Source organism: Podarcis melisellensis (assembly GCF_964234715.1).
Source record: "Podarcis melisellensis genome assembly, chromosome: 2".
In the NCBI taxonomy this organism is placed as follows: Eukaryota; Metazoa; Chordata; class Lepidosauria; order Squamata; family Lacertidae; genus Podarcis; species Podarcis melisellensis.
Genome location: NC_138529.1, coordinates 90,751,984 through 90,779,330, shown reverse-complemented (window position 1 = coordinate 90,779,330; position 27,347 = coordinate 90,751,984). Strand labels below are relative to the sequence as shown.

At 40.6% G+C, this 27,347-nt stretch overlaps 1 protein-coding gene across 3 annotated transcripts; it reads right to left on the bottom strand.

Annotated features, from left to right (window-relative positions):
* Positions 1–647: 647 nt before the first annotated feature.
* CRBN (cereblon) lies at positions 648–27,347 on the bottom strand. Of its 3 annotated transcripts, none has more exons than XM_081902905.1 (11): positions 27,187–27,347; positions 17,335–17,447; positions 15,235–15,437; positions 14,869–15,018; positions 12,864–13,026; positions 7,923–7,985; positions 6,460–6,544; positions 4,481–4,596; positions 3,778–3,842; positions 2,998–3,129; positions 648–1,850 (listed from the first exon to the last, which is right to left on the bottom strand). In XM_081902905.1, the coding sequence occupies exons 1-11, from the start codon at positions 27,251–27,253 to the stop codon at positions 1,670–1,672; spliced, it is 1,338 nt and encodes a 445-aa protein (XP_081759031.1). In that variant the 5' UTR covers positions 27,254–27,347; the 3' UTR covers positions 648–1,669. The 3 variants fall into 3 exon arrangements, with proteins under 3 accessions (XP_081759031.1, XP_081759032.1, XP_081759033.1); XM_081902906.1 differs by having other exon boundaries at positions 17,335–17,444; positions 27,187–27,320; XM_081902907.1 differs by lacking the exon at positions 27,187–27,347 and adding an exon at positions 25,809–26,094.

Here is a 27,347-nt window from a genome sequence, read left to right as displayed (position 1 = left end):
ATATTGCAATCCTATACAAGCTCCTTTTGGAGAAAATAAAAAGCTAGAATGCTCTCTCTTAACACAACGACCTACATCTCACTCTGTCCAAAATGAGGTTTTAGCTACTATTGCTTTTCACAGCTCAGCGAAGAGACAGTGCTGCAGCACAAAATAAAGGTGATCATTCAGTTGTGACCGGAATGAGAAATAAAAAAACAAACATAGTACTACAGAGGTAGAAGACTTCAAGGAAGCAACCCTGAATTACAGAGTTGCTTGTTCCTATCTATCAAGCACACTGAATTCCTAACACCCTTTCTGTGTCTAATGCCGTTTATTGCCAGCAAAATAAGCTTTCAGCAGCGGAGTGACGGAAGCCAGGGCAGGATCACTAAACTTGGGGGCTTGCTTTTTTTAAAGCCGTTATCTCCCTCCACAGATAAATACATTGGTTCCTATAAAATCAGCAATGCTGTTACTTCAACAAGATACCTAGCCACCCTTAACGAGATCTCTAACAATATATTCCGAAGAAGTGCAGTGACAAAAATGGACTCGGGGCAGGGGTGGGGAATACCAATATATGTAAAATAAGTCTGCCATCTGCAGACTTTCCTTGCCAAAGTGCATTCTAAGAAAACAAGGCAAAAACACACACACACATCTTTTTGCTGTTTTTAGCCCCCATTTCAATAACCCACACGTCTCCTAAAAACCAACTTGCTCAAATGGGAAGCATTAGTTTCTGTTCTAAAGAGCAAGTTATAACTGAATTACACCCTTTCAAACTTTTGACAGACAGCTGCAACTTACCAGTGCCAAAAGAAACGGCACTGCCAAGGACCCCACAGAATCTTAGACATGTACAAAAGATACACAATCGCAATATGGTAGACGGAAGATATTACCGAAGAAAATTACACTTTATCGCAGTCCTAAACATTTTCATGAATAACTTATGTTTTCATTAAAAATTTTAAAAAATCAGTCAGAACATGCCAAATGGAGCAAAATCAGCTAAAGGTGATACAACAAAACAATTCTATAGGGATTTTTTTTTAAACAAAGGAATTGCATATAATAGTCCTTTTAGCAGCAGGCTCCTGCCAGCAACCACTTTGTGACAAGGGACCTACTGTCATCACATGAACCCCTGTAGGAGGTTTAGGCCTTGTCCTCTTTTAAGGCTTATTCAAGCAAACACTAATACCTGTAAGCTTATTTCACACAGTTAAAAAACAACAGGGCTTCTTATAAATTCACAACATTCTATAGGCAAATATAACAGTGGGCAAAACCTTATACCTGTTTCATTATCCACAAGTTGAGTTACACTCAGTCTTCATTCCTCCTCCAGTTTTATCTTCCCACCGATAGTATGAGTCTTCTTGCATTATTACAGGGCAAATCTAAGTCTGAACTGTCTGTTTCAGTGTTTATGAAAGAATCGGGGGGGGCCTGCTTTTTTTCTCATCTCCGTTGCACATTTGGTACGTCTTCCTCCAGAAGTCTAAATCTTAAAATGTCATTTTTTCAGGGCCTTTGGAAGCAACAGTACTTTTATCTGCACAAAGCTCAGGTGTACAGATCCTTTTAGATAATCAGACATAAGATGCAGCACTTTGCAGATTTTTTTTTTTTAAATGAAGACACTGACTGCTAATTCATCCAAGGTAAGGTTATCTGATCACAGGCAAAGCAACAGTGATCTTTTACCGGATTCATCCTCTGTTTCTGGAATCCTTGGCAGCAGGGCAGAACGGGTCAATCCCCAGAACTTTTGAGGTGACATATCCTTCTTTGTTGAAGTAAACTTCCAACCTATGTGGCTTCCGCAGATTCTGCACTCGGCTATAGTCCATGCATACCTAGGAGTGGACAGCATTGTATTAGCCTTTTTGAGCAGGATATATCTCATAAATCACTACTTGCAATAGCCCTTACTGTCACTTGGAGCTCAGAGTAGCAAAGCCACCACAGTCGTACCTTGGAAGTCGAATGGAACCTGTTCTGGAAGTCCATCCGACTTTCAAAACATTCGAAAACCAAAGCACGCTTTCTGAATGCAGCCTGCAGCTACTTGGAAGCTGCGGAAGCCCCGCCAGACATTTGGCTTCCAAAAATAAATTCACAAACCAGTACAGTCACTTCCGGGTTTGCAGCGTTAGGAAGCCGAAACATTCGAGAAGTAAGCTGTTCAAAAACCAAGGTACAACTGTATAGTACTTCAGCAAGAGGAATCATTTGCACATGTTCCAGGCAGAATCCAACCAATTTAAGGGCATGAACTAAAATTATAGGGGTGGCTTCCAGAATAAGAGTTAACAGATTTGCTTAGAGGTTACAGTGGTACCTCGGGTTAAGTTCCGGAGGTCCTTACTTAACCTGAAACTGTTCTTAACCTGAAGCACCACTGTAGCTAATGGGGCCTCCTCCTGCTGCTGCGCTGCCGGAGCACAATTTCTGTTCTCATCCTGAAGCAAAGTTCTTAACTTGAAGTACAATTTCTGTGTTAGCAGAGTCTGTAACCTGAAGCGTATGTAACCTGAGGTACCACTGTATTCAGATGTTTAGGCTAGAAACCTTTCCCTGACGGGTAATGCTTATGAGAGTGTTTCCAAACAAGCAATAATCCAGTTTGCATTTGGAACCGGAACAGCAGCAGGAATATCTGTTTTCTATGCCCTGAAGTTGTCAAAAAATCATTATCTGCACGCAGGAATGGTGAGTGCAAATTAAAAGACATGCATGAGCCACAAGGAACTTTGTGATGGATAAGGAAGAAATATATTGCATACCTGAATAAGGTGTCTTGGCTGTCTGTCCCTCCCACCTGCCCAACACTCAATATTCTAGGGGCTTGGTTTTTTTGGCACCTCCCAGGTACTCTTATTTTACTAGTTCTTGGGGTATACACTATGTATGAGGTATACACCAATACAGTAAAAAGCAAAAGCATTCAAACAGCATATTAATCCCCAAACCTACTAGCGTTAATGAGAGGCATTTTATTACCCAGGAAACCAGCTGTGCTCTGTGGAAGACCTGCCAGTCAGATTCAAGTTGCAAGCTTTGTACACAGTAAGCGTCTCGTGCACAAATCCATGAGGATTCACATATGCAGCCATAGGCCCACCAAGAGATAAACTGCAAGAAACAAATTTTTAAAAGTCAACTTCGAAAACTCAAGATACTGGTGGCTGGTGAGAAATTAGACATGGGGAATATTACTGTTTTGAAATAACATTAATATTCATCATGGGGGAGGGGGGAGATCATAGAAACATGGAATTGTAGGTGAATGCTATAATTTGTTTTAATAAATAAATTGGTCTATCTTTTTAAATGTTTTTTGTTTTAATTTGTTACCTTTTTATTATGTTGTTATTTGGTTTTATGTTTTTATATTGTAAACAGCTGTAATATATTCTTATGATACAGTAGTATATAGGCGTAATAATAATATAAAAATACATAGAAAGATAGATAGATAGTAAGGGGGAGACCAGCCAAGGCTATCTGAGGTCAAGAGATGGCATTTCAAGGACCAATCTGCCCCAAAACATTTTGTTATCTGCTTCAACAATCTGGCCAACAACCACATAATTGGTTCATTGCCTTAACATGTTTCTGTGAAAATTTCTCAGCAGCAGAATAAAATTTTTCTATAAGAGAACATGAGCACTCTCAGTGGTTTTCACATGTATCAGTGAGATCCACTTAGATGCAGTTTAGAAGCTAAGAGGGTATTTATTTCAAGGCAATTTCTACAGTGTAAGCCCTTTGCAAACTCACCTGAATATTTCATTTTTAGTAGTTATTTCTGTGTCTTGACAATGCTTACAGCAGAGAGACGTACACTACAAAAGCAATAAAGCAAACATAAATGAGGAAACTAACACTTTTTAACTAACAGAACGAAGATCCACAAAACATTTTGTTTAAATACTTTAAATTGCAAGCAAAGCAGATTTAATCCAGTAACTTTTCTTAAAAAGGAGGCCACTTGGAACCTTATTTTCCCTTTAAGAAGTTTTCATAACTGCTTCCTGAAACTATTTTTCTGTGGCAGCAATGAAGAGACCAACACTTTAAATGTAATAAAGTTGACAACAACCTTATTGAAAGTTGTAAAGACCTAAGACTCACAAAATTGGAAACACACTAGACCCAGTGATGGAGCAGAGCCACCAATGTCCCTATCCATGACTGTCCCTCTGGCCAGCATCATTCAACATCCCAATTTTCCACAAGCGGCAAACCAGATGACAATTAGAAGTTCAAAAGCAAGGCATGAGTGTAATAGCACTCAACCATTGTTGTGTCCAAGTGTCTATAGTCAGGAGCATGCTGTATCCGATCCTGCAGGCAGCCTATAGCCATCATATCTAGTAGCTATTGATAGCCTTGTGTCTCCTCAAAAGTCTTAACTGGGAACTTGCTCCCAGGTAAGCAAGACAACAATTTCAAGACCTTGTAAGGAGTTCAGTACACTTACTTTGTTCATTATATCTAGTTCACATCGTAGTCGCTGAACAGCACTACCAATTTTAAGCAGCTGAATTCGCAGTGCATCATCAATGGGCAGACAAGCAGCAACTCTGTATGAAAAATCTGAAGAAATTCAATTTCATATATTTAAAAGAAGGTCAATAAGACACACAGCACATTATAATTTCCAGTTAATCAGTGCATAACTATTACGAGGAATCAATCACAATCTACCAGCAATCTTTTTTGACATCAGCTCAACTGGAATAAACGAAGTGGCAATTTCTGCCACATGCTTTTTAGCAGATGCATACGTACTATGATGTTTAAAAAATGCACTACATATAGCATTAGAAAGGGAAAAAATAAAAAAGGTGACAATATTGCTTTTTTAATGCAACTTTCTCAGGCTGCATTATGCAAACTGTACAGCAAGGCAAAGAGCAAAGGCAATGTTAAACCACACAGTTAATCCATTTTCTTATAAATATGAGCCGCTCACTTGTATAGTAATGGAAGTTTCTGTTTGATGCCTGATGTGGTGCTGGGGTTACATGTGATAGTAGCAATCTATATTGTCTATTACTCGACAATGACCACATATAAGCCATTTTTTGTGGCTTTCACACCGAAATTCTGTAATGTTGGGAAGGAAGCAGACTTATGTGCTATTTAAAGCGGACAACTCTAAAAGGTACAGAGGGAACAGGGGCTTGCATTAGATCCAGACAAGTCCTGAACCTTGAGCCAAAGATTTGCGATTTGTCTGAACCAAAGTAGGATCTCGCCAAAGCACTCTGAAATAAAGCAGGGATCTCCAAAGCCTTTTATGCATGGAGATTCGTAAAATAAATACTGGAAACAATGTGCTTGTCAAAAGTGAAATCTTTCTCCCAAAGCTAGCTAGGAAAATGTCAGGGTGGAGAGAGAGAAGGGAGGGGTATTTTTGTTTGTTTTTTGGAACTGTCTAGCCTCTAATCGGGAAGAAATTAGTTAGTGCCTATTCCATTCTCTTTTAGTAGCCCTCCTATAAGTCCCTGCTTGGACAATGCTGAACATTCAAGTCCTGCTGCTGCTATGCCACATGCCCACACATTCACATCTCTCAAACTAGCTTTGCACTTACTTTCTATGGTTTTCTGCTATGCCGGTGTCAACTGAGCAGAAAATGGGTTTGAAGATGTTCCCCTCACTATTCATAATAACTTCCTAGTCTCTCCATTTGAAAATTAGCAGGTGACTTTTCTAGGAGTACCTGTTATGCATGCCATTTTCAAAATAAAATTGCTGCCCACCAAACCACAGGAAGGGAAGTTCTCCCTACAAAATCAACTCTAAAACGGTGTCTACTGCCAAGAACCCACTATACATCTATACATCTTTCCAAAATTTGGCAGGGTTTTTAGCTAGGGATACTTCTCTGTTGTATTCTCTTTTTAGGCAAATTTCCCACAAAACAATTGGCTAGGATAAGTAAATGCTTTCTGAAATGCGCTCTCTCTCTGTGTGTGTGTGTGTGTGTGTGTGTTTGTGTAAAAAGGTGACCAGCACAAACTAAAACCCTTAGGGTTTGACCGGCTTTATCCATCCAGGAAGGGCCATTATGCCCACAAACTATATCCAAGTCTGTCAAAAGGAGAAAAGTTAGATTAAAAAAAAAATCCTGCATGTGAAAACATAAAGTTTTAAACTTTAAACTTTCCAAATTAGGCAGTGTCTGAATAACTGTGAACTGAAATCAGGTTGTTGTTTTTAAATGCTAAACTGGGATGTGAATTAAATCTTATTGTCTTGTATACACGCTATTCATGGCCAATCCCCTACACCATGGAGAACTGGAAAATGTGTAGTGTCTTAATGAACTTTCATTGATCAGAGCCTACTTTGCTAGGCAAATGCAACTTTTTCTTCTAATATATATCAGTTAAAGCGCAGAGAGAAGCAAACAAGCACAACTTTCAAGGAAAAGTTATTTATTAACAGTACCTATTGGATTTGATGGAAGCGATTCATCTTTAAGATTTTCATCCCACTCGTGCAGCTGCTGCTTGACTCTTTCCATCAAGGTTTCCTTGTGTTGGAAGAAAAACCTAATTTAAACATACAAACTCCTTTTTCTTTTCTTTTTTTAAAAAAGAATGAAGAATAAAGTAGAGAAAGTGTATCTGGCTATATCTTTTGCAGTAAAGTTTCATTAAAAAAGGTGCAGCTTCTTAACACCAAGCTGAAATCCATACACATATCAATGTCTAATTCACACTTGTATGAATTTCAGCTTGGTGTTAAGCCATGGCACGGCTGAAGTCTTACAGTGGTGCCCAAATCTCTGAGCTCTCATTTCCAAAAAATATTTAGGCCTCCTAGAAATAAAGTTATGGGGCAAAATGTGCAGATACCTGCTTCTATGGAATAAGAGTTGTATGGCTACCTTGTGTATTTTTCATGGTACCAAGGAATGCTTCCTGTTGTTAGATAGCAACAGCATCTCTCTCTCTCTCTCTCTCTCTCTCTCTCTCTCTCTCTCTCTCTCTGGGTGTGTGTGTGTTTTCTCCACAATCAGGACAAGTAGGACATAGCTGAATTCCCATGGTAACAATAAGGTTTTCAGGCATGGTTGTCTCATTAATTCTGTGTTATTGCCATGCCTCTCTGTGGCAGCCATTTTGTGCTTGGCACCCCCAGCCCTCTTTCAAAATTCAAAATGTCCCCACTACTTAAAAAAGCTTGGTGACCCCCTGAATCATACTGTTTTATCCATGAGCAAGATGGGCACATAGTATACCTTTCTTGTTCTAAATATATGTATGCCAACCAATTAGCTCTCTGTAAGGGTTGAGGGAACTGTGACATTTTAAAACGTTGAGTGGTATCCAGTGATTTCACCATGGGGATTCCACTCATGGAAAGGAGTCATCCTTGGATACAATTCAATTGGCAATCATCAATCTTATCAGTTGATAGTCTCAGGCACCCCTTGGTGAAGGTGTGTTGGATGGCAGATGTAGGGCATAATAAAACCACGTAATCCTGCTCCTGAATTAGCCTATGATCCAGTTTCTTCTTCACCAAACTCCTGGCTCCTGCCACTTTGTCATCCCTGATTGCAGGGTGGATTCCAGTGGGTATTGGCAGACTACATCTATCCCTTGCAGAACTTGTACAGTCCAGAGGTTCCCACTCTTGTTAGTCTCGACCAAGACGACTGCATGCTGGTCGAGAGGTGGTTGAACCTGTCAATGCTGTTTAGGTATAGGCCGTGGGGGCAGCGATATTGCTGAGACAGCAACTTGTGTTTCCTTGGCAATATCTGACAGAAGGTCAGATATCTAATACATAGTAACATTTCACTGGTTAGCCACCATTTTAAAACATAGTTTGTTCTCTCGGAGGCAAAAAGAACATGCCAGATTGAGAGATAAAACCAAGAGCAAGACCTTATTAATACTTACAGCATCATATAAGGAATACAACCAAGACGGCCAGGAAGTCAGACTAGCACAGTGGAATTTGCGCTGCAAGACAAAAGAGATATAGATATTTACCCTTACTGCTAAGTAATAAATGATATTCTTCAGTTACTAGAGGAAAGAGAACACTTCTATAAATATTTCATCAAGCAAATCTCCCCTCCCCAATGCATGCTGTATTAGCATAATTATTTGTTTCACAATGTTACGATCAAGGTACAAACACACCTTGTGAACCTCAGAAAACCCTACTGATTAGATAGAAATGTACTTGATCCCCATTATTTATATCTTTAAACATAGTATCCAATACTGTATTTATTCAGAGACATCAGGTTGATATTTCTACTGCGATAATTCAAAATATTGCAGTTTAAGTTTATTTTATTCACACCAACCCCAATAGTGCAAACATCACTTAAAATCCAAATAGCCTACTGCAACTGCTTTGTGGATCGTGTTGCCTAGCAATTCAATGGTTCCAAAGTGTACCCTCACATAAGTAAAAACAGGGTTAAAATGTTCCTGAAGTTAATCTCTACTCCTCTTACCACTGAAGGTTTTTTTTAGCCCTGAAAGTTCCTGCACAACTCTCACTCTTTAACGGCATCATCATCACCATCAATTACAGATTAAACTAATAATAATAATAATAATAATAATAATAATAATAATAATAATAATAATTTTTATTTATATCCCGCCCTCCCCAGCCGAAGCTGGGCTCAGGGTGGCTAACAACAATCAAAATAATCCAACATTCTAAAAACATTCATTATAAAATTAATTAAAATCAAATTAAAATCAAATTGATGGCAACCAATTAAGCAAAATTCTGTGCAGATTGCCAGAGGAGGGGGTCAGGCTGCGCCCTGACCAAAGGCCTGGTGGAACAGCTCTGTCTTGCAGGCCCTGCGGAAAGATGTCACGTCCCGCAGGGCCCTAGTCTCTTGAGACAGAGCGTTCCACCAGATTGGAGCCGCGGCCGAGAAAGCCCTGGCTCTAGTTGAGGCCAGCCTAACCTCTCTGTGGCCTGGGATCTTCAGGATGTTTTTATTTGCAGACCGTAAATTTCTCTGTGGGACTTTACCCATAATAAAGTAAAACCTATGGGTATATCAAAATGTGATTATTATTTTTTTATATATATAAAAAAAGTGAGGCAAGGTGGGACATGCAATTTTGGCCAATCCTCCTACTAGGGCTGGGTGATATCTGGTTTTCAACATCATGCTATACCACCAACTAAACTTCACAATGTACAATGTCTGAAATAAGGATGGAGCTATGTAGAGGCATAGATTGGCTTCACGGTTGTTCCCACATTGTCATTTTTGCAGAACACACATACATGCACCATGATTCGCAATATATTGCCAGGTCAAAAATTATGAAACTGATATCACAGTAGAGGACTTCAAACCAGTATTGGACAATATATTGATATATTGCCCAGTTCTACCTTCTACAAACCTCTGAGCCATTATTCAAAGTATGCCCACTTCTGGAACAACTTTTCAGGGACTGTAAATGGGTAGTAGGTAGGGGGAAATAAGCAAAAATGGAATGTTTCCTTTGCATGAGTTGCTTCGTACAAAGCCACAACAGAATACAAACTGATATAAACACACATCTATTTCCTTCTTGTTTTTCACAGCACACCACTGTGTGAATGATGAGTTTGAATGCCAAAATGAGTTTGGAATGCAAGGCATTCTCATCCGTGTGAAAGCAACCTTGGTCCATTTGCATTTATGAGGTCCAAGCTGCTGCAATCACACAGAAAACCTCTTCAAACAAATGGCTTGGGTTAAGTGAAGCTGTGTCTACGCCACTGCATATATCAGGAAGCTGCAAAACTCTATACATTCCAGTTATTAACTGAAACACAGCAATTGGGGGGGGGGGGATCTAAGCCTCAAGAAAAGGTAAAAGGGATCCAAGAGATCACAAAAGAGAAGAGGAAAGCTAACAATATTCCTTGAAGATATAATGGTCATTTTAAGTTACCTCCAAAATTGGGGACCATAGTTATAAATGCCCACTTAAGGACTTTTTAAAGACATCAGATTTACTCTGAGCAATGGTACAAACAGCTAACGCTATTTTCTGCAAGTTTCATTTTGAGGGTGAGATGTGGAGTCTTTGTGCTAAGGGGATGAACCACACATTCTACCTTTCCCCAAAGCTAGCAAATTAATACCAAGAGAGAAAATGTGAGTGACTTTACACAAGCACTGAAGAAGTCTGGTGTTGGGAGATTATTCCGAGACTTAAAAAAAAAAAAGTTTTGTTAAACTAGTGCTTGTGGGAATAATTGCATTTATGATAAACAGACCTGTGCTCTGCATTGAAAGAGGCTATCACAGCAGGTATCCAAAGAAGTGAAGATTAATATAAAAAATATTCCTTTAATAAGAAGGATGTGATTGCTTGAGCCCGAGAGTGAAGCAAATTTGGGAATGGCCTGGCTAGCAATAGATAAGGGCAGAATAGAGAACTCCAGAAAGCAGCTTAGCCAGGCAAATAACTAGGCAGTAGGAACTATGTGTCCATAAGAGGTGTAAAGAGATCAATTGGAACTTGAGAGAGTTTAAACAGATGTATTACTGATAAATGGAAGAACCACACGGTCACAAAATGCCAATAATAAATAAAATGGCCCACACCTGTTGCAGTGAATTCAAACCTAGAACTGTAACAGGACCTAGAAGTGAGTGAATCCACTTTCCTCTGATGAAGAATCAGAAGTCTTCATACCAATTTCCCCTTCAGTTCACTAGTCTGAATTGCACCCAACTGAATAGTTACTTCTCATTAAGTACTTTACTATGGAGAGTGGCAACAAAACCGCCAGGCTAAGGCTTGAACATGCATCAGCATTAAGTTCAGGAAAAGTTATGGTGTTAAGTCTGAGGAAAGATATTCAAGTATAACAGGATAGTGCTCATCTTCAAATGAAAAAGAACTGCACAGCACATAGCCCCCACGGCAAGAGCATCTCAGTGAATCCTGTTTACTTGGATAATGTTGAGCAACTGGAAGATTTGACCCAAAACACTATCTGAACAGGGCTGGGTCATTAGTTTGTGCTCTCCTTCATCTAGTACTCTTCAGGTGCCTGCAGGTTTCTTCTGAGAGATTGAAAGCCCTCTTTTTCCAGGCAAGTCACTTGGAAAGGGAAGAAGACATGTTTTGGGGCTGCTCTGATGAACAGGGTCCCAGACTTCTGCACCAAGCACCTGCACCTCTGGCTACATTTGGACATCCGGTTGGCCACTGTGAGAACAGAGTGCTGCCCTATATGCATTTTTAGCTTAAACTATCAGAGCATTTCTTATGTTCTGACGCATTAAAAGTAAAAAGTTTGCAGCCATCAACCAATCTGACTCAGGACTCAGTTAGACTGGCAAAGAAAAAGACTTATATGCGTTGTGTGTGCGATATAACATTGTGCCACCAGATGGCAACGTGGAGCCCCATTTTTCTCTACCAGCTTTCCCTGTTTAAATTAACAATGCTTTAAACTGAAATGCTTCTATGATGTGTCTAGATCCAGCCCCAGTACACACTTTTTCCATACAATTAGAAAAAGGGAAACCTGCAAACAAGTTTTGCAGTGCGGTGTGTTCCTGCTCGTGGTCCCACCCGTTTTTCCAGGATACAGTGGTACCTCCGGTTAAGAACTTAATTTGTTCCAGAGGTCCATTCTTAACCCGAAAACATTATTAACATGAGGCACACTTTCGCTAATGGGGCCTCCCGCTGCTGCCATGCCGCAGTGCGCGACTTCTGCTCACATCCCGGGGCAAGGTTTGCAACCAGGAGCAACTACTTCCGGGTTAGCGGAGCTTGTTACCCAAAGTGTTCATAAGGAGGACGGTACGTAACCTGAGGTTCCACTGTACATCATTTACCCACCCTCAGTTTTCATTTTCTGCCCAAATGAGGAAGTCTTCCTAGGATGTTCTTGTCACAAGTCCCACAATATTTGTTGTACTTCACCAAACCTTGGGGCTTCCTCAAGCATGCAGTTAGTGCGCAAGAAGTGGTTTCGTCATGCTGGCCACATGACCCAGAAAGCTGTCTGGACAAACACCAGCTCCCTTGGCCTGAAAGCCAGATGAGCGCTGCAACCTCATAGTCACCTTTGACTGGATTTAACCGTCCAGGGGTCCTTTACTTTTTTACCTATTTTGGCAACATAAGCATCCACACCTCAAGAATATGTTTGCTATTAGTACAGTGGTACCTTGGTTTACAAACTTAATCCGTTCCGGAAGTCCGTTCTTAAACCGAAACCATTCTTAAACCGAGGTGGGCTTTCCCTAATGAGGCCTCCCGCCACCAGTGCCCTTCCACTGTTCGGGTTCCATTCTTAGACTGAGGTAAAGTTTGAAAACCGGGACACTACCAGTTTTGCAGAATTTGTATACTGAATAGTTCGTAAACAGGGCTGTTCTTAAACTGAAGTACCACTGTACATAAGATAGGAAAGAAAGCAGGAACTAATCCTGCATTATTACTCTGAACACACATGCAATGTGTCAGAATCTGTTCCATTTCCATAAGGCATGACACATACAGCATACAGCTTAACACACATTTTGACTTAAGCCTCTCAAATTAGTCTCCCCCCTCCCCTTCCCTTCCCTTACACACACACACAAAAGACCTTTTCTTCAAATGAGTAGCCAAAAGATAATTGGAACCAATTATAACTTGTCTAATATAAAATGTGCAGCTGCCCATTGTGGTGAACTGATAAGTCACACAAATAATCTGCGGCAGCAGGGGGTTGACAGGCACCGTCCCATTTCACACGTCTTCCTTTAAAAGGAGAGACACACAGATGGAATTTATATTGATTTTTGAAATGTCATACCAAAAACCTAAAAAATAAAAATACCATTAGCTTCTGACCTTTTGATATTTCTGCCGCCATTGATGTATATGTTGATCCTGCCATGCTGCAGGCTTGGAAGAAGGAAATATGTGGCATCTGCTGCAGGACTCCAGCTGCACTGCTGACATAGTTGAAGGCAGAACTCGCTCAGGGAGGATTTGCACCTTTGCCTGCTGTATTCTGATAAAGAGATTTCACATAGGTATGAAAACTGCATCTGTCTGGCTATTTATTCAGCCTCTTTAGCTACATCAATAAGACATCTTGGGGGGGGGGGAAGCACTCCCATAAATTTTAATGGATTTTAAAAATCTCAGTTCCACATTTTACTTTTGCAGCCTATAATGGATACTTATTTGGTTGGATTTTCCCCAATGCTAGTTAAACCCCAAGGGTCAATAGACGTGCTTCTGAATATAAGCGTGTTCTTTTAAAATGGGCAAAGATATTAAAACCAAACAAGTTCCAAGTCTTAAGCAAAGCTTGCTGCCATCGTGAAACCTGTCTCCTCCTGATATGTGTTATTCAGCTGACATTCCACAGATAGTATCCAATGATAACGAAAATTTTAGTTGAAAAACATGTAAAACATAAGACAGGTCTAGACAAAGAATTTTATTCCTCAATATTCCTCTTTTTTCCAGGTGCCTTTGTTCTCTCCCAGTGTAGAATGGTTACAAAAACCATGCCACCACTACAGAAGAGAACGATCTTATAGAGATGTAGTCAACCAAGTCCAACTCAGAGTAGACCCACTGTAATTAATGAACCTAAGTTAGTCACGTCCATTAACTTCAACGGGTCTACTCTTTGAATACCACCCTGCTTCAAAAATATTCCCGTAAGACATATAGTTTCTGACATTAATGTGTGCCGCCATCTTGTGTTCAAATTGCTACATTCCAAGTAAGGATTATGAATTTATTGCGAAGGAAACATGTATTTAAATCATACACACAGATTTCTGCAAAACAGACAGAGACCTTAATCATATATTTTCCTTAATGCTTCCTTTTCAGAAGGTAGTCCAACAGTGGCCAACTATGGCTCAAAACTTTTCCAGGTTTAAAAAAAAAAGTGGGATTTTTTGGGGGGGGAGAACCCAGGCTCTTGGTTTTTTTGAGATGAAACCCCCCAAATTTAAAAGTTGCTGAGGGCTCTTAGGGTGGCAAGTTATGGAATGACAACACCACTGCCCCCTGGCAGGAAAACAAGTCTTTAAAAATAATCTCAGAAACCCCCATCTAGCAAAGGACAGGAAACAGCCCCCCTTTCCCAACCTTCTGCACAGTTGGCCAGGCAAAAATATTCCTCTTCTCCCAGGCCTTTGGCTAATTGAACAATCTATGGCCTTTTAAACTGTTGGGTTTATATATATTGTAAAGTGCCCTGTGGTCTTCGTAAGAATGGTGGTATGGAAATTTAATTAAATAATAATAATCTTAGAACTGGAAGAACTTTATTTAGGAGTTTGTTTTTTTAAAGTTAAAGACAGTTTTAAATGTTACTTCTGCACTAACTAAGTAGCCTCTTGCTATTTATGATGCTGTTTGCTGTAAAGGAGTCATTATCTATTCAACATAAATATTTTATTATTGTTCATCCTCTGCTAGGTCTGTGATGCTGAGGGACAAAGGGAGTAATAAATATCAGTTGTGCCACAAAAGTAGCGATAGTTTTCAGAACTGCTAAAGAGAATAAATGCACTGCCTCATAAAGACATAACCCATAATTTTAAAGGTGCGCATTTATGTAGCACACCATCAAACACCCTGAATTAGTTCACAATATGACACTGCCAAAATCATATTTACATAGCAGAGAAGTGGCTTCATACCATACACCTGTACACACAAAAGGTATTATTACTCATTACTTAGACATCCCACCTATTTCTCTAAGCAACACCGAACTGTGAAGTGAGAATTTTGAGAAAATTTAAGACTGGCAAGATTGTAAAATTTTGCCGGATATAAACAGGCTCCCCTGTTCAACATTGCCACTTATTCCTTATTTCCTTACCCATCTGATTGAGTCCTTATTTCAAGAACCTTAAACCTTTGCCTTCCCACTGCTTTTACTTTGACTGTTTCAATTCCATACTCTTGTGCTTCTCGATAGGCATAAATTTCTGCTGTCGTTCCAAAATGTGCTTCTCTTTCAAGTACGTTGCTAAGAAGAAGAAAAACCAACATATTAGGAAAAGCTACTGTAAGCTTGTTTCAGAATTACCTCTTCATCAAGAATCTTCAGTTTCCACCTCAGCCCCCAAGCTGCTCTGGATTTGCAGGCAATGAGTGTAACAACACGAAACAACAATGCAATAACATTCTACATTACAGATATGGCATAAATTTCACATAACCGCAACTCTATTTACTAATTTACCTGTATGCAAGAACAGCAAATGTTCTGTCTTTCTGTATTAAATTCCGCACCATGCTAACCTCTTGGGGGCTAAAGAGCTGAAGAGGCAGTGTTTGTCCAGGAATCAACATTACCATCAGATGGGGTAAGACTGGAATAGTCTGACAACTGTCATCATCATGGACAGTCCTTCCATGAAACTCTTCCATATCAGATCCTAAATACTTTCCAAAATAAGAAATAAAAAGCAGTTAGAAGTTGCAATTCAGTGGGAGGGTTCTTGGAATCATTCACAGTTTATAAATGCAAAAATTAAAGACAACAGAGCTTTGGGATGAATGGACTAGATCTACGGAACCCTAAGAAAAACAAAAATAGGGGGGCCACCAGGGGGCACATTGGAAGATGGCCGACAATTACATCTCTCCGACCCACACGAGGTAATTAAGAGGCTGTGATGGGAGTATGCAGCTCCCCTGCCCCCCCAAGGGAATGGGGGGGGGACTGCCTTTGCCAGCTGTGTCTATAATTCACACCCGGATTCGAAAGAAGGGGGTGTGGACACTTGGCACGAAGCCCTCAAGTGAGGTCGGCTCTCCCTGACGCTGTCTCTAATCAGCACACTGGTTCGCATTAGCTCGAAATATATAATTGGAAATTTATAATTGGAAAGAAGCTAATGCACATACATCAAGTGAAGATTGGGAGTAAAGACTGCTGAATAATGGGATCTCTGTGAGCAGAGCGACGGGCGGGACAATAAATCAAGTGAAGAATCATCACTAGAAGATTGGTATGTTGGAGTGAAACGGAAAGGGGGGGAGGAAAAAACTTTTCTTTTTTGCCTTATGTGAGTACCAATAACCCTCCTCCCCTCCAGAGATTAATCACAAGCAGGAGACAAAGAACTGTGTGGGAATGAATTACTGATTAAAGAGAGGACTGGTGGAAACATAGGGGAATGGAAGGAAAATTTTATGACGCAGTTATAAATCGAGTTTCGAGAAGACAGGCTTGCCTAAGGAGGACGAGAGGGAGGAGGACCAGGGTCATTGGAATGTGAATGTATGGTTATCGGAACGTTATCTTGACCTGGCAGGGCCCTCTGAGATATAGTTTGGCAAGCCTGTGAATCAGCGGACAGACTGTGGGAATGTTTCTAATGGAGGTGTGGAAATGGCATCTGTCCTTTATGTGATATGACTCTTGGAGAGTGTAAAACCCACACAGGAGATGTTTGTCTTTCACCCGCTTGTGAAGATTATCAGAGATCACAAAGAAAGGAATATATGATAACAACAAGAAGATGAAGAAAATAACAAAAAGACTATCTGGACAGAACTGGGTAGAACTGTTTAATCAAAGCAGCAGCAAGAGTGATGTTTGGACCCCTTTCGGAGCTTGAAGTATGGGTACCCCCAACAAAAATTTTAAAAATCTGGCTGTATAATTTGGAATTAATGTGATTTGGAATTAATGTGATTTTATTGGCCGGTTAATAAAAAATTTATTTTTAAAAAAAGAAAAAGAAAAATAGCCACTAGTGTTTCCCATGCTTGCAGTACAATTGAGCCTCATCTTCTACGTATTTAACATATGCAATTTCAATCATACGTGCTTGGCTGCACCTCTGTTCCTGATCCATTCCAGGCTTTTTCTTCTGCCTTTGTGTCTCTCTGTCTCCCTCCCTCCTCCTCCCTTCTGCCTGGTGGTCGCTGACATATGAAGTAAGAAGAGGCAGTAGACACACAGGGAAGTCACCTTCCCCTTGCCAGCTAAGGAAAAGGTAATTTTGGCTACGTGCAACCACTGGAACTAAACCCCTGCATACTAGGCAATGTGAATATAGTGCTAACTGGAAATGAATGCACAGCCCTGTAAGAAGATATTTTTCCATAATAGGATGAGGCAAAACGTTGCTCTAGTAGGAGAACATGACTGGATTTAGGTTCACTTTCTTGCTACTACCATGAGATAAAATTGGAAGTCACAGGAAAAAGTAAAATCTCTTTGGGAGTGGAAGATGGTTTTTGATGGTTCCATATACATAGTCCCTGGGGCTCTAAATTTCCAACATGGAACATAGATGCTGAGGAAAGAGCAACACTATGACACACATACCACATGTGAAGTTGGCAGGCTAGTATCAAAATTAATGATGTTTGGCTTTTCAGTCTCCTTGCTGTCTTGATCTTCAACTTCCATGTCAACGTCATCTTCTTCCTCACTCTCTGCTAAGAAGTCCAAGAAAGTTTTTAAAAAAACAAAAAACAAGTTGTCAAAAAATAAAGTACCACAAGCATTAAATTGCCTAAAATAGTTGATATCAGGGAAATATGTACAAAAAAAATGATGGTGAAAGTCCATCACTTGCAATGTACTGTGACAAATTATTTATTTGAGGAGAATATAAGCAGTTGCCTTATTTGGACTAGCCAAATACCATTTACATTACCTAGAAACAAGTGTCCAACTTAAATAAATGTCTTTTCAAGTTTTGTTAAATAAAATGCCAAGGAATTAATCTATAATACTTTCTTGTGAACATAAAATATATGCTTTGCCATCTGGATATATGGTCCCTTAAGTTCCTCTTCCCTCCGTGCCCACAGAAGCTGTTCTAGAGGGTTGGACAACCCTTTGCAGAAGTGAGGCAAGTGGTAGTGGTGGGAAGAAAGGATTAGAGAAGCCCATAGGATCCTGGTTTCTTCAGCAAACAGTGAGAGAAAAGTCTGCATCCAACCCTCAAAACAGAACAGAAGCTCTATGTACTGAGCTCTACAAAAACAATATGGATCTCTGCATGACAGACTCAAAAGGCTAATATGCAAAAGGCTTGTGACAAAGTCACCAGTGATATTCTTGCAGAGAACGTGGTGAAATGTGGGCTGGATGAGGGTACTGTTAGGTAGAGTTGTAGCTGGCTGACTAACCAAACCCAAGGAGTGATCACTAATGGTTTCTCATCATCCTGGAGAAAACGGACAAGTGGAATGCCATAGGGTTGTTTCCTAGGCCTGTTATTGAAGGTCTTTATAAATGATTTGGATGAAGGAATTGAGGGGATGCTCATCCAATTTGCAGGAGACACCAAACTGGGAGGGGTAGCAACTGGACTCCTAAAACAAATTAGACATTTCTCACAGCAATATCTCACTTTCAAAATCACTTTGTTGTAATGGTACTTTATTAACCATACCACTTTAGTTTTTACGGTACCTCCATTAGAAAAATGCTAACCATGCAGGTTTATTTTTTGAGATTCTGATAAAAAAACCCAGAGTGCCAAATAAGATGGATATGGAAAGATGTTCTGGGCCAAACTAGACATGACTTTTATTGTGCAGTTTAGTTTTGTTTGGCTGTTCTTTGTTTAACATGTTGCTGGCACAAGAGGCATACAGGATTTGGAAAGTTGCCTGTGGGTGGTGGTTTGGAGAGGATTTAATCATCATGGTCCAATCAGAATATCCAGTTGACCTATTTGTTAAACGTAGATATGAAATGCCAAACTGCATTATAAGAAGCACATCTAGTTTGGTCAGCAGTCTTGGGCTAGCTCTAGCTGAGTAGTCAAGGCACTCACACCCATTCATGAATTACTGTAGAGCAGAAATCTATGATGATTTGCATCTTTTTATGCTTCTTTAATATTCTAATGCCACTTTAGCAAACTTTCCCAGTGTTTCCTGTAATTGTATGTCCCTTTAAAAAAAACACAAAAAACCCCAGCAAACAGAATACCCTTAATACCATAGATAAGGTAAACCGTAATCTTTGCACCTGATTTGTAGCCTCTAAACTTTATCAGTAGGGTGCATTAACATTTTTCCTCTCCATACTAACTCTCTAACCCAATTCTGGTGTTAGTTCTGCTCACAGGTAAACATGGAGACACAGGTGTGCTGCCAAACCTCTCCACTGTGTCATCATTACCACCTTCAATTAATCTGATGGCAAAGATCTGGAGCAGGGAGCCTCCTCTACTCATGGCGATTCCATACACAGTTTAGAAAACCTCAGACAAAAAGTAAACAATGGGGCCAAGCACACTTTCTTAGGTAGGGCATTCCAACATCCCTTTCTGCCCATCAACCATATATCAGATGATGGGAAGACAAACTGGAAAAAAAATATCTTTCTTCTTTGGCCAGAATTTAATTTGAAGGGCTTGTTTAGTTGTGATTCATGTTGCTACCTCCATTCTAATCCCCTGGGTTATGGCAAATTAACCTGAAGAAACAACCCCTCCGCACAATTACATTTAAAAATACACAGCTGCTCAGCTGTTAGGTGAACAGGCAAATTATTTCACAAAAACTACAGTCCATAATAGTACAAGGCCAGATGGAGAGTGAAACACAGTGTGGAGCAGTAGGAGTGCATCATAAAACATGGGCAGCATTTTTTTGACTAAGCTGTAGAAAGCCACATCATAAAGTGCAGGTCTGTTCACCCCTTTGAAACAGCAATCATTGCTCTCCAGAATGTAGGTCAAGCTACAAGTCACCATGGTGAGCACAGCTCAGCCCCCAACTCCAAGAGATACCTAGGATCAAGGGTAGTCAATACGGTAATGTCCGGATAATGCTGGATTGCAACTCCTATCATCCCTGACTATAGGTGATGCAGGAAGTCCAACAATGTATGAAGGACACCAGATTACCTAACCTTGATCTAGACCACGAGGATGATGAATGATTCTACCTTGCCATGACACTCTTACATCATTTTATCAATATGAACAATATTGGCATACCATGATACATTCAACACACAAGGTAAATTAAAATTTACTGTGTTGAAATTTTAAGACAGTCAAAATGACATTTCTTTGCCTGCACTGCTGTTGCAGAAGCAACTATAGTCACATACTTAAGATTGCTTTTGAAATCTTAAAATGCTGGTCTCATATTTTCTATGCTGTTAGAACACAGAGTAGCTCATCACCAACTTTCACATTTCATAAATAGTTTATCAGGTTATGTCACCTTTCAATAATTATTTTTAAAGGCCCATTTGCAGAAGGCAATTTTATCTACATTCCATTGTAAAGCTTTCCTTTGAAGCTTGATCAAATGGTGGATGCAACCTTTAAAATGTGCTGCCATTTACTTTTAGCATGAGGTCGTGTTTCATTCTCAAGACCACCTCATGTTAAGCGCTCTTCTGTTTCTCATTTTCACTTATTTTAACACAAAAAGAAGTGGCAGCCTAACTGTGCTGCATTTTGGCTGAAAGAGCCTAAAGCCTGTGAAGAGCGATGACTCATCTTACTGCAGTGGCACAATGGAAAAAACCCATCACTTTAGCCTATCTTTCTCATATGCAAGACAAAATACAGATGGATGAAGACACCACACATCTTCCCTTCTATCATCTTGAAGTGAAATTACACACATATTTTAAGATATATTAAATTAAGGTAAGCATCCAAAATAATTTCCAGAGGGATAGCTGTGTTAAATGTTGCAAAAATAAGAATTCACCACAGAGGCTTATGCCACGACCAATTTGTTAGTGTTTCAGGTAACACAATACAGTTTGGTTTGCTGTTGTGCAAAACAACATATTTTATTTATATTTGAAACATTTATATTTTGCAGGATATGGATTATGAAGTTCATTTGTCAATAGTCTTGTGATACTGAAGTTCTCCTTTGGATAACTGGGGAACAGTAATTAAGAGTCTAACACTTTTGAAAGTCACAGTTTTACAGAAAGGGCACAGTCACAGTCTTGGATTGTACATTTCTACAACACAGGACAGCATACTGAATGGTTGGAGAAAGGTCCTGAAGGTTCAAAGCAGTGGGTTATGTACCAGCCTCAGGTAGAACCAGCAAAACTGTTAAAATTCTTGTGTGTGTTTTAGGCAAGAACAGAAATGTACTGTATTGAAAAACAGTTAAACAACCTCTTGCATCTGGTTGGGCTTAAAAGTGGATCCCAGGTCACAGACAGTAGATCCCAAAACGCTGGTACTACTGCTCTAATTAAATCATCTGCTCTAAGGCTGAATCTCCCATGTTATCTATTAAACTTTGTTTGGCTCCTGGCATCCATGACATGATGAAGTTTGCTTTCTTCCTGCTCTCTGATGATAGTGCAACAAAATCTATAGAGATGGTTACCCAACTTCCAAATTAAATTGCACTATAAGCAGAGCAGGAGAAAAGCAAAGTTCACCATGCCAAGGGTGCCAGTAGTCAAAAATAGTCTACTTGCTCAATACAAATGGTTCAAAGAATAAAGTCAAATTACATACTGAACAGAAAGCCAAGTTGACTTTACTCCTTGCCACGGTTTTATGCAAAAGCAATCCATTTTTCCATATGCAAATAGTATGTAAACTGAGCATTCCTCCCTGAACACTAGACTAATACTAAGAAGTCTTATTAATATCAATTCTATGTATTATCTTGCAGCCAACGTATTACAAGAAAACAGCTGGAAAAACAGGTTTAGTCACAATCTTTCCTCTTTTAGTTTCATTCTTTAAGGATAACACCTACCACAGTATCCATGCAACCAGCCTATTGCATGCGACTAAGCAAAATATGCTGTTTTCTCCCTTCATTTCCTTTTCACCTTTACTTTCTTGCAACCATCCCAATATGCCCAGCTGCTCACCTTGTCATTTCCTCTCTGAAGTATATTCCAAGTGAAAGCTGTTCAGGAAATGTGACTCATTCAACAGAATAATATACTACTACAGTATTGCTAACTTGTTTTTAACACATAGTAAGGAATCATTCTGTTCTTAATAAGCAAGGAATCGTTTTGATTTGTAACCTAATCCTATAAAGAAAATAATTTTATTGTGAACTATGTATTGAATCTAACTGTGCTTGACACCTCATAACTAATTATGCATAACAAAAAACTTAGCAGAAGGCAGTTAGACTTGTCCTGATTTTTTTTAAAATGGAAATGCTTACTTTACTGCTAATGATCAATAACGTGTGGCGAAGTAAAAACCCCTTAAACAAAAATGAAAAATATAAAGTCTGAGGTGAGCAGATGCTTATAATTGAGGCATCATCAAAAAGACCCAGCTGTCACCCCTCTACATGGTATGACATTGTACAAATGGGGTAAATGGGGTACAGTGTTCAGCTGAAATCTGGTAGGCCCTGCAAAACAGCAAACAGCCTATGGTCAGTAGCTAGCCCCATCACTGTTGAAGATGACAGAGTGTGAGTGTCAAAGAGTAGTTTTCTACTAATCTCCACAAAAAGAAAAGAGATAATGGTCTATTTTTTCCAATTAGAAGTGGCCAGAATGTTTCCCCTTTTCTTATTTTTCAGTTTGAAACACGCAGAAATTCAGCTGTGCCCTCCTAACAGAGGCTGCCTGAATTGAATTGCTTCGGGTGACAGAACCACCAGTCTTATGACCACAAAATTGTGGACATATAATTTTAAAGGATTAGTAAATGGAACACAGATCTAAGGTAGATAGCCCTTTGAGTCTTCTCTTATCAAAGTAAACCAGTAATTGTTACCCTAAGCTACCTTCTCTTACCACTACAGCACATCCAACTGAAAGCTATTCAGATAAAATATATATGGCCTGCTACAGACATATTTTAAACAATTTGGGTTTTTAGTTGTTTGTGGTTTTGTTTTTTAACAGAATCAAAATTTATACTGACTACAGAAAACCCTGTATTCATCACAGCCAAATTTATCACACCTCTTTTGCTCATATGACACTTTCTCTTTAATTACAGAACAATCTCCTCAGCAGCCATTTCAGCTGGTCACTAGAAGAACAATTATGTAACTTAACTTCAAGAAACAGCATACAGTATTCATTTTCTTGTTTCTCTTTCCCTCCCTATTCCTTTTTTACTGAATCTATTAAAGTGAAAGTCTACAGGCCAGGACTCTTGTTCTTAAATCTCTGTACAGTGGTACCTCGGGTTACGAACTTAATTCGTTCTGGAGGTCCGTTCTTAACCCGAAACCGTTCTTAACCTGAGGCACGCTTTCGCTAATAGGGCCTCCGTTCTCATCCTGGGGCAAAGTTCTCAACCCGAGGTACTACTTCTAGGTTAGTGAAGTTTGTAACCCAAAATGTTTGTAACCCGAGATACCACTGTATAGTACCTAGAACATTTTGGGTGCTTTGTAAATGATAAATAGTAATTAAAAAAACTATTGTGAACCACTCCTTAGCATATATCATCAATCTTCCCCCCCCCCCATTCCTGATGCCCTTCTAAGATCTCCTTATTGACTCTAACACCTGTGCCACTATCCAATCCATATTTAACTAGTCTGCTCCTTTAAGCATCTTGTTCAAGAAGCTATAGCCACGACAGCAAAACAATCATCAATTAATTGCCAAATGACCTTGCAAGCAGATCTGGGAGAAGGGAGAAAGAATGGACTTGGTAAGATGGAGACTTACGCTGGAGCCTAACTCCGTTCCGCTCAGTTACGTGACCTAGCAACTCGGCAATACTCACACCAGAAAAAGGTGCTGTGTGACAAACTCTCCTTTAAAGGTTTGTTTTCTTTGTGCTAGGCTTTGATTGGCTCAGCTAGCAGTGGCCTCACTCCTGGATGGAGTTTGGCTCTGGTGTACTTTCCACTGGCCTAATTTAAACTGGCATAAATTATGTTGGCTTCCCCCCTGTAGTTACAATTGCTCGTTTAGCAAAGCAAATTCCTGATAATGTATGATAAGCCCAACTAGAAAAGGTGGCTGCTCTGGGGTTGGCTCTTAAGTCAGAGTCACAAATACTTATTCATTACTGCCCAAGACACTTTACCATGGCAAATGGCAAAGATTTCCAGGCCCATCTGTGCCATTTTGAATCTAAACACATTTTCTCTTCTTTTTCTTTGGAAGCTGCATACCCACACCATCTCCTACACATTCATTGAAGCAAACTATCATTGCTGCTGCTTCCATTACATGGGAATAGTTACTGAACTACCTAGAGAAAACAACATTAACCTCATAAAAAGGGCCTAGCATTGTCAGGGGCCTTTCCCTCAACTTCACATAAAACTTGTGTGCTAGTTATTACAGAAATAATAGGAGAGTAACCATGCTTCTTACTGCTGTAGATATCCCTCTCTCCAAAATAGTCTTGCTGCTTCAGACACAAGCCTACATTGTTTTTTTGTTCCAATGTCAAAAGTCCCCCTGCTACACAGCAATCCAGTTTCTCTTCCTATACCAAAAGCCTTTCTTTTGATAGCATTTTCCAACTGGAGAGAGATTCTGCTGTTTTGAAATATTAAAACATTTAAAAATATGGTCACATGAAGACTGTACCAAGAGTACTTGCATTCATTAAAAGAAATACTCCTTCGCTGCCACCGCTTAGCAAACCACCAGGCTCTGTACTACAATCAGTGCTATTTAACTTTTTCAAAAGTATCTGAATTCAGTGGGAGCAGTGAGGTAGCCAAGATTTGTTATTCCAATTTATGTAGGATGGTGAAAACTCAAGGGGAAATGTAAAGTGTTCCAAGAGGTTATCCCAAAACTGGACACAAAAACAAAAGAACAAATAGATTTCAATGCAATGGGGGTGGGGAGGTTGGGCTGCTGAATCCCAACTAATAGGACAATACTTCTCCTTCATTGTATGTGTCAAAATGCAGGCCACTAGCTTCTTAGCAGGCTGATAACTTTTGTGAGCTTATCTAGAATCAGTTTGATTCCCTCCCCCACCTTTCTTTTTTCCTTTCTTCTCCTGTGATGAGGCTGCATTTTAATTTTAATGTTTTAATTGTTTTAATGTTGTATTTAAATCTTGTTTTTTTAAGTTGTATTTCAATCAACTTGTTTTTATTATTGGTTGTTAGCTGCCCTGAGCCTGGTCTTGGCTGGGGAGGGTGGGGTATAAATTATTATTATTATTATTATTATTATTATTATTATTATTATTATTATTATTTAGGTCCCTCATTAAAATTTAAGAACCATCCTGTTGTGACAAAGGTTCATTTACTTCAGCATCCTGTCCTGGTTGGCCACAGGATATTGTGACTATTTAGATTCTCGGTCATTGACAGACAACATCACAGAGATTAGTTATGGCAGCTTAAAACAACACCTCACAATTCAGAGTGAGTGATCTGTTGGAGATACATCAATGGCATCCATCTGTTTCAGGAGAAAATGGAGTGCGCCTCCAAGTGTGAAGTCAAATCTTTGTGATAGCAGTGCAGAAGTGACTTCCCTGGAGCGCAAGCCTGGGAAGTGTGTGTGGAGGTCCTGGGCTACCCAAATGACAAGACCCCCTACTCAGCCTCACTGATGGGGGAAAGCAGAACAGTATGTCTGGCACCAGCTTGGCTGCATGAGTTGCCAAAAATAGGCATACAAGGCGCCATCCAACTATCTTAGGACTTCACTATGAATATTGTGTAAGGTTTACTTCTTAGCCTTATACCCCATATACCCTTGGTGACACACAGGGGACAGATATCACAATCACTTGGGGACATTTGGCTGACTACTGCTTGACAGAGAAAAGCAAATTTTAATACTCCTACTTTACAAGTCTGCACTGTTACTACTATACAGCACAATGTTTATATAGTAGCAGCATATTTGTGAATACTTACCACAAGCCCTTACACATTTCCCCCCTTGTTCCAGTTCCTTAAATCCTAATGGCCTATGTCTCAGGCTGCTGCTTTTGATTATTATTCTTGTTCTTGGTTCTCACCTCCACCAGCTTTCCAGTACCATGTTGCATAGTCTCTTTCTGCCCCAGTGATACAATATTTTCCACCTGACCCCATTCCAAACGCCAGATCCCTCACTACCCAATGTCACAAATACCTATCCATCTTCCTGCCTTTATTGTTTCCTCGCTAAAATAGGATACCTCACTATTACTCCAGACTCTTCTTAATCTGTGACCCTGGAAGATTTCCCTTACCCTCCCTTAACACTTCAGTTCTCTGTCCTACCTCAGGTTCCAGGCTCCAATACTCTCTCAAGGCCACAATTCCCTACCCTTCCCTTTCTATCCACAACAACATCCCAGGTCCTTGCCTCAGCACCCACACTTGCACTTTCCCCTTTCGCTTCCTTCAGGTCACCATCTCCATCTTCGCACTCACCTTTGGAACCAAGGATTGAAGCTTCGGTTCCCTGGCACAACTCCCTATGCCTTTAGTGGCACCAGAGAGAGGCAGAAACCTAACTGGAAAAGTCCTTGCATCCTCCTGCGATAAAAAACCCACACATATGTCCACCTGTTTGCTGTGTTGCTTAAGGAGCAGGCAGGAGTGGTTCCAGATGCTCCTCCAGCTTTATGCAGGCAGATGGCAGCGGGATGCTAATTCCTCCCAACCCAGTCTCACCCTTCCTTGCCTTTGGATTGTGTCAGCTCCTCTCTTGCCCTACTCCAGACACACCCCACTTTTCCAACTAAAGGCCACCCATCCCAGTCCCTGTCCCCGCCTACGCCAAGGGCTCCAGCACCCCATATTATCTGGGTCTCGGCACCACCTCTTCCCCACCCCGCCCCGCCCCCAGTACACCACACACCTTTTCCCTCCCCCAATTCCTGAAACTGCCAGCTCTCACCCATGCCTTGCCCTCTCCCAAAGCAACTCCAGTTCCTAAAAGCCCGAGCGCTGCGGTTTCCTTAAGAGCCCCCCCTTCCCAATTTCTTTGCTTCCGATACACCCACTTCCCTATTTCCTTCCTCTCGCCCCCACAAACCCCTTTTCACCCCCCCCAACTGTCACAAACCCCCGGCCCCCTCACCCCACCCCACTCCTCCAGGAAGCCCTTCGGGGCCAGTGGCTTTTACCTTGCCCGAGTATTATTGCCCCCACCCCCAGCAGCGCCCCATTTCTTTTTGCCACGCACTAGGCGCCGCCGCCCCCGCCCCCCAAATATCTCGGGAGAGTTCGCCCGCCCTTCTGCCTCCCCCGCCGCCCACCCTTGAGGAGCCCGCCCGCGCCGTGCGCCGGGAGCGACCATTACCGGGAATGAGCTGCAAGTGGTTCCCCATGTTGTTATCCTGTTCTCCGCCTCCTTCGTCTGCGGCCATCTCTGTTTACCCGGAGAGGAGCCTGGGAAGGCGCCGCGAGGAGGGAGGGAGGGAGGGAGGCGGCCCTTGCAAGGGGAGCTGCGAATCCGGCGGG

Coding starts and splice junctions, on each gene's coding strand:
- CRBN (XM_081902905.1), bottom strand. CDS start 27,253: ATGGCCGCAGACGAAGGAGGCGGAGAACAGGATAACAACATGGGGAAC. Junction 7,986..12,863: donor GGCGGCAGAAATATCAAAAG/GTCAGAAGCTAA, acceptor TTTGTCTTGCAG/CGCAAATTCCACTGTGCTAG. Junction 3,130..3,777: donor ACTAAAAATGAAATATTCAG/GTGAGTTTGCAA, acceptor TGTTTCTTGCAG/TTTATCTCTTGGTGGGCCTA.